We start from the raw sequence: 8,372 nt of genomic DNA, 5'->3' as shown, positions 1-8,372 counted from the left end.
AGATATTTTGTTTAATGACAATAATAAAATATTGTTTATTTGTAAGTCTTAGTGATTTTCTTATGATTTATCTGTCACTACTTGTGTATGTTAACAAATACATACAAATTAATTATAATTCCTAAAATTATATTATAGTTCCTAAAAATTTGGGTCGCGGCTCGATGACCATGTAAAAATGTGGGTCCCATGGCCAAACCAGTTAAGAACCACTGATCTAGATTATACCATAAACATTATTTAGCATAAACACAAACACACACACGTTTGTCTTTGAGAAAAGTGGGTACACTACATAGGTTTCCATTCATTTTATACTGTTCAAACCGTATATTGTATTGTCCTCACCCACCCTACCCCTAAACCCAACCATCACAGAAGACTGTGTGCAGCTTACTCACTGAATAAACTCACCCTGTGGGATTTATAAGCTTTTTGAGAAATGAGGACGTCAGCAATGTCCTCATATTTCATCACATATTTGTAATACCTGTGTTATACCTATATCATTATACAGATTTGTGTCCTGATGTGTCACAAAAACACGTACACACACACACACAAACATTGCAACAGGCCAAACAGAAATGCTGCAGTGTGCCAACAGGCATCGTCTTACTCTACTGCGAGTCTCTTACAGTGTTGAATTATTATGTTACAGTAACACAGAGACTGTATATCAGACCTGTTTGTTGTCCTCAGAGCTGCTGTGTTCCTCCTCCTGTCTAAGATCTGTGTCTGTCTTATCCTGAGAGCTCATATTCAGCACACTCATCCATCCAGAAGCTCCACAAAACCACGAATCACGCAAAAGTAACGTTTAAAACACACACACAGAGTCGATTATTCTTCCACTTATAGACCAAAACTGATCATAAATTTACCATATTAACAACATGCATCACATCCACTACAGCACTACACAGAACAGCATGTCGCTTCTTTAAATATCTCCAGCGTTTTATGCTAAATGTCGATATTTTTGTGACATATCCACGTCTGTCAGATTAATCGATCACGCCTCGCTCATTGTACAAACACAAATAAACGATGTTTTCGACAGAAAATCCAATGTCTTGTCAGCTGGAAGCTTCTCTCAGAGCACTCCAAACTTACTGTGCCTCTCACCCGGAAGTGGTCGTGACGTCACACCGCCACTTTCTAGAAAAGAGTAGAAACGTGTAGTAGAACTGTGTAAACAAATTCATAGTCTTACATTTAAGGCTTATTCGAATATATTGATGTTTTCATATTATATCAGCTGCATATGTTATGTACGTTTGCATTTAAAATCATATTTAGACGATGTGTTTTAAATATATAATAATGGAGGGTAATATTCCCTTCCCTATAATATATATTTAAAACGCATAGTCTAAATATGTTTACAATATAAACAAGAGATATTTTCAATATAATGAAATCTATTATTAGATATATTTCAATTTTTGTGAGTTCAGTTCTATTGTATGCATTCATTTAATTAATACACATCACGGCACGACTAATGTTATACTACTATATAAAACGACTGCGACTGTAAAAAAATGCAAAGGCTCGTAAAAGTGCTACTGTGTTTTTAACAACAATACCGTTTTACACAAAAGGAATATAGGCTACAAATGTTAATTATACAGAAAGTAACCTTATTCTCATAAATATTGGCTCGTTTATGGTATTTTAAATCATATATATGATATGAGATATTTTTGATTTCTCCACATGTATGTGATTATGTTTGTTGGTTTATTTTCACCGCACAGCTGTGTCGGAATGGCGTGTGTGTGTGTGTGTGTGTGTGTGTGTGTGTGTGTGTGTGTGTGTGTGTGTGTGTGTGTGTGTTCTGTTTCCATGGTTACAGAATCACAGCTCTCACCTGAGTTCACCTACAGGCCGTCGCGTCATAAACGTTTGGAGACATACTACAGTTTACTGTTCAAATTAAAACTCACGCAATGAGTAAAGGAGGCAAAAGATACTTCAATAAGAACAAGAGTGTAAACTGGGTAAGATAACCGCACTTTAACTCTTTTTTTCTTTCTTTCCAGACGCAGTTTACGTCATCAGAACTTGATTAGCCTTATTTGGTAGTAACTTTTTGTCAAGTTTCGTCCATGAACGAAACATTCATTCAAAATGACCCAGTCTCATTTAAAAAAATAACATTTTAACGTTTTAAATTATTTTATTTGTTTACTTTTAATGTTACGTTCCCGAAATAAAAGGTTATAGCCTAACGCATTTAAACGTTAAGAAACAGCATTTCTATAACATATCAAGAACTTTAACAAAACGTTTTGATAATATATTAGTTATGTTAAAACGTAAGTTAAAGTAAAACTTTCAGTAAAAGTTTCTGGACTTTATTAATGTTCTCAAAATGTTAGCACAAAAATATATACATTTGTGGTTTTTAAGAAATAGACATTGAGAAATTATTTTTCCAGCACATAATTTTTAGATTGCACTTTAAATAAAGATTAGGTAACACTATTTCGATGGTCCCTATTGCACATTTTGTTGACTAAAAGTTGCATTGCAACTACATGCCAATTAATTCTCATTTGAGTAGTAGACTGTCTGCTTAGTATCTGCTGATAATGCTCCTTCAACAGAAATTTATCTGACTTTAAGAAACTTTGCAAGTGCAGTACAAGTCAACTTTACAAGTCAACTTACACTAACCCCAACCACAACTTATAATCTAATGAGAATATAGGAGCCATATTACTTTATAACATAACGTCTTGGGCTCTGCATGTCTGTCTCAGCCACCAGCGTGTCACATATTCAAAGGACCCTCACTGCCTCTCTAGCAACTTTAGGATGAATCTGAAAGTCGCTATAGAGAATTAGTTGGCATGTAGATGCAATGTAACTTAAATTCAACAAAATGCATTAAACAGCATACTTCAACACACTTATGCTGTGGTCACACTGGGCTTTTCCTCCCATAGACTTCCATTCATAGGCACACAAATGCGTCAGACCGGAAGAGCAGGGTCATGCATCAAGTTTCGCAGGTTGCTGCTGTGTAAAGTTCAAGCTTGGTGAACTCTGACCTGCGAAATCGCCTCACTTGACTGCGTGAGACCAATCGAGGATCAAAACATGACCTTTCCGGACAGAAATTTAAAACATGGAGCAATCGCTCGTTTTTTTATTGTCTAATCATCTTGTTTAATCCCACCCCTTTTCGCAGCTCTACGCGACAGAATTTCACACGCCCAAACTCTAGTGTGACCGCAGCTTTACCTGTAGGTTTATAACAAGCCTGAAGGACTCAATTTGTTTGATCAGGTGTGTTTAATTAGGGTTGGAACTAAACTGTGCAGGGCTGCGGCCCTCCAGGAATTGAGTTTGACATCCCTGCATTAAAGGGACCATCAAAATAAAGTATATCATAGATTCCATGATGATATTTTGTAAATTTCCTACAGTAGATATATCAAAACTAAATGTTTGGTTTGTAATATGTATTGCTTAGTACTTCAATCAGAAAACACATTTTTAAAAAATATTTTTTCAATATTTAGATTTTTTTAACACTCATGTTCCAGATATTCAAAGTTATCCGTATTTGCACATATTTTTTGTGGTCTATGGTTATATACATTTTTGTTAGCTGAGTTGATTATTTGACCTGTCTGTCTGCACTTATTTTCCAGTTTATCCACACTGGTTTTTCACAAACCGAACAGACACATCATCTTTGCACCAGCACAGGTTCAGCACTGGCACATGCTGTTTCTCAACCACTGACACCATCAGAGCAGCGATATCCCAAAGTATTTATCAATCCTGAGAAGGTAAGATACTATTATTCATTCATTAATTTTCTTTTCGGCTTAGTCCCTTTATTAATCTGGGGTCGCCACAGAGGAATGAACTGCCAACTTATCCAGCATATGTTTTACGCAGTGGATGCCCTTCCAGCTGCAACCCATCATTGGAAAACATCCATACACACTCATTCACATACATGGACAATTTTAGCTTACCCAATTCACATCCAGTGCATGTCTTCACCGGAACACCCAGAGGAAACCCACACGAACACGAGGAGAACATGCAAACTCCACACAGAAACGCCAACTGACCCAGCCGAGGCTCGAACCAGCGACTTTCTTGCTGTAAGGCGATTGTGCTACCCACTGCACCACCATGCTGCCCACAAGCTACTATAATGAAGTAACATAATGCTTCGGAGGAAACAAATGTTTTCAAACTAATTAAATGATTAATTTCAATTGCAAAGGGAGAGAACACTAGGTGCCGCTTTACAACAGAGTCTCATTAGTAAACTTAAGGTAATGCATTAACAAAAATCTAATGAGACATATCTACTGAACTTAATTAGCTATGAGCTCTATAAAATAAAACCGCCATGGCTTTTTAATGAGTTCTTAAATGTCAGCAAAAAATGAGCATCGCCTAAGATTAAGTTGTTTTCATTGTCAGATTATTTTAATTTATGTTATATGAGGCCTTCTGTATGTTGATGTACTTCCAACTGAAACAGAATTTTAAGAGGGGGCGGGGCTTTCTTTTTATGCATAATTTTCTCATTGCATACTAACAGTAAGAGGGGCGTGGTTAAGACTACTGCAGCTGAAGCTGTCAAACTGGCGTCAACAGTGAAGAACCGCATTTGATTGAAGATAACAAAATAATAATTTTTTTTTTTATTGGATTCACTTGCTCAAGTAATTGTTCACCTAAATAATAACAATGTGTGCTGGCAAAATAAACTTTAAGGCTCAGTTTTACAAACAGGGCTTATATTAAGCCAGGACAAGGCCTTAGTTAAATTAAACTATTTAAGCCACATTCATAAACAAATAGCCTTAGAAAAATATATTACTGGTGTGCACCTGGAGACAAAAAAATGGCACTGACGTATTTTTAGACATCTCACCGCAAGTTATTTTGAGTTGAGACAGCTCAAACATGCAATTTAATCTGGACTAGCCTTAAAGGTTCAGGACACCCCGGAGAACTTTTTTTTTTTTTATTAACAGATGTGTGTGTGTTGAGCATCAGTTAAGACAATGTTAGCACCTGTCAGCTTTAATTGTGGGGAAAACTGGATAATTTTGAGCTTTTGTCAGCTAATTTCAGATTCCGGGTTTAAAATGATTTTTGGGGCGGGATCAAAATCGGCGACGTAGCGCAGTACTGCAAGTGCAATGATGACGCGTCGGTTTCTCATTATTATTCATAGCGGAGTTTTCTTATCCTATGAGAAGAGCCGGCTGCTTAATTATTCATGAGACCTGCCAGACCTGCCAGTGTCAAGCCCGAGCTGAGAGACACGGAAACCACGGCACAGTATTTAGCCGTTCATGAAGGCTCATATGCGTTTGTTTCCATCATCCACGGGGTTTGTTGCATGTTTTCCCGTGCGATCTTGTCAGGGCCGATCATACAGCAAAGCTGTGTGTGTGCTGCTAGCATTTTTGTCGGGAGAGCAGCACAAGAATTAGAGAATGGCGGACGCTGTGTTTTATCAGGAGTTCGTTCACATTCAGACACATCACCGTGCTGCTGTGTTTGCCTAAATCCTCCAGATTACCAGCAGGGTTAATGGTTAAAATAGACGGGTCAGGAGACCTGCTGCACTGAGTCTGCTGGATACGGGGATTGAGGGAGAAGTCCTCATTTATAGTGTTTACATGAACACACATCTTTATAATGATATAAATTGTGGTTATCTGTATATGAAATTACGAATAACAAATGTAGCAGGGCATTAAATCACTGTTCATTTCTTTGCAATTTAACTTTGTAAACTATAAACTCATGCGTCTCCTCTTTGTGTCTCATTTTGTGAGCTAACTGACAACAGCAGTTATTCGCTCCCCTTCTCCCCTGCTGGCCACGCCCACTCCTGCCCAATGCTCGCGGAGCTCCACGCCCATTAATCATGCATCTTTTGAAAAAATTCTGAAGTAGACTTTAACCGAAAGTGGGGGGTGTCATGGCCCTTTAAACCTTGTTTGTGAAACCGGGATAAGACTTTTAAGTATTCAGTGCTCTGATGAACACCACTGCCAATACAAGTCTTTAAAAAGGACCTATTATTCAAAAATCACTTTTATAAAGGGTTTAAAAACAGTTGTGTGGCAACAGTCTGTGAATATAACCAGCTTCTAATGGTAAAACAGTATTAATTCTATTTTTTATAATCACACTTTTTTTAAAAAAGTCTGCAGAAACACTTTGATTGACATTCTCCCTTTGTATATGTCATCAGAGGGGGAAAGCCCCTCCCACAAGCAATGATCTCTCCTCATTAGCATAGGACAATAATCTTGTCTTTGAATCTGCCACTATGCTGACACAGAGGCATTTGTAGCCCCGCCCTCTTTTGAAAAGAGCACAATGTCATTTGAATTTAAAGCAACAGTCACCAAAATGGCACAATTAGGATCAAACCTAAAAGGGGCAGTTTCAAAGAGTTATAAAACATTATTTGTGGGGTATTTTGAGCTGAAACTTCACATACACACTCTAGAGACATCTGAGACTTTATATTACATCTTTGAAAAAGGGGTATGTTAGGTAGTTTGAATAATAAGTAATCTTTCAATACATTTTATAACAATTATGAGCACGCATATTACCACAATAAATTGCATTATTGAATACAGGCATGTCAGTTTACAACACAGTAACCATAATAGTACTATATGTCTATTTACACATTCATTTACCAGATTCTGCTATAAATTAATGTTTTCTGCACTCATTTTTTTAAAGAAACATACCCTGAGTGTTTTGTTGTTGATGTCACAGAAAACAATGGGCAGAGAATATCCATTATCCATGCATGATAACAGCACAGCACTGCAGCACTGTATTGATGTGTATGACCAGGTGAGTTTGTCACTATATAATACAATGAAGAGTGATTATGCCTATTATATTTATATATATACGTTTATGTGTGTGTTCATAAAGGGTTCAGGCCGTAAGAAATGTCTGGATGAGCGTCGCCAGCATAACTCTCATTACAGCCTGCGCCATCATCCTCATGGCACCCCGAGTCTGGTTACTGCAGTAAAGTGGGAAGACTCAGTTTATCAGAAGGACTTCCTGCCCAGACAGCAAATAGAGAGCAGAGAGGACAAAATCAGAAGGCGTTTCCCTAGAGATCACTCGGCGAGGTCTCAGGTGAACGCTGCGGCTCAGGCTGATCAGTGTTTTATGTGGTTTGGGAGGGATGACGCTAAACAGTTCACTCCTTTAAGTGTACTAGCAGACGCTAATCACTCATTAACTACCTGAATCAGAGACGGTCCGAACACAGTTAATGATTATGACACTGCAAAGAAATCTCCTAATAAGTGTGCTATTTGACCAGCAGAGGTCAGTGTGCTCATTGTTAATATTGTGCTTGCACCGTCATAAAATCTGAAGGGTTTCATTCTGTAAAGTGTTAAATGACATATACAGTGTAATATGACAACAGAAACTTAGTCAGAATTTGTTATTTTTGTTAGTTTCAGGGTGATTATAATGAAATAAATAAATAAAAACATTACACTTACAACAGTTTAATTACTTGAAATAAAATAAACATATATATATATATATATATATATATATATATATATATATATATATATATATATATATATATATATCTTCTTGCTGTGAGGCGACCTACAGCGCCACTGCTTTTAAATACATATAAAATATCATATCATATCAAATAAATAATATAATTTATTTAAACCCTTATGTTGTAAAATAACAAATATTGTAAAGTATATAAGTATGGGAGGCGCAGTCGCGCACTGGGTAGCGATGTCGCTGGTTCGAGCTTCGTCTGGCTCAGTTGGCATTTCTGTGTGAAGTTTGCAATATTAATAACAAAAAAAAGATTAATAAACGATTAATATTAACTGAATTAATATCGAAATCTCAGACATTTGATCGAAAGCTTTGGCATTTTGGTATTGCAAACTTTGGTATTAACAGTAAACATAAATTAGTTAACGTTAGTTAACATGAACTAATTATGAAATTAGGGTGGCACGGTGGCTCAGTGGCTCACTGTCGCCTCACAGCAAGAAGGTCTGCAGTCCAAAGACATGTGCTATAGGTGAATTGAATAAACTAAATTGGCCGTAGTGAATGTGAGAGTGTACGGGTGTTTCCCAGTACTGGGTTGCAGCGGGAAGGGTATCCGTGTAAAACATAAGCTGGATAAGTTGGACGTTCTTTCCGCTGTGGCAACCCCTGATGAATAAAAGGACTAAGCTGAAGGAAAACACAATTACTAATTACGCAAATCCAATTCGAAAATTCGAAACACGATTCTAAAATACACAAATTCATTCATTCATTTTCTTTTTGGCTTAGTC

The 8,372-nt window shown here is 37.0% G+C and overlaps 2 protein-coding genes across 7 annotated transcripts in view; one reads left to right on the top strand and one right to left on the bottom strand.

Moving 5' to 3' along the window:
• edrf1 (erythroid differentiation regulatory factor 1) overlaps positions 1-1,122 on the bottom strand; it is a 42,499-nt gene extending 41,377 nt beyond the window's left edge. For all 6 annotated transcript variants that reach the window (XR_015512862.1, XR_015512865.1, XR_015512863.1 and 3 more), the window contains exon 1: positions 686-1,122. Coding sequence is in view for 2 of the 6 variants with exons in the window: in XM_087289849.1 (XP_087145975.1) it covers positions 686-775 (90 nt within the window). In the remaining 4 variants the exon portion in view is untranslated. The remainder of the gene's footprint in view (positions 1-685) is intronic.
• Positions 1,123-1,869: 747 nt separating this feature from the next.
• tex36 (testis expressed 36) lies at positions 1,870-7,545 on the top strand. The gene is given in 4 exon segments (NM_001327922.1): positions 1,870-2,006; positions 3,669-3,809; positions 6,799-6,879; positions 6,964-7,545. Coding segments are annotated over 4 exon segments (600 nt in total). The 5' UTR covers positions 1,870-1,955; the 3' UTR covers positions 7,291-7,545.
• Positions 7,546-8,372: the final 827 nt, after the last annotated feature.

The sequence above is a fragment of the Danio rerio genome, chromosome 17 (genome assembly GCF_052040795.2).
Source record: "Danio rerio strain M-AB ecotype USA chromosome 17, GRCz13ab, whole genome shotgun sequence".
NCBI classification, from domain to species: domain Eukaryota; kingdom Metazoa; phylum Chordata; class Actinopteri; order Cypriniformes; family Danionidae; genus Danio; species Danio rerio.
Note: the sequence above shows the minus strand (reverse complement) of the source record. Positions and strands in the feature narration are given on the sequence as shown.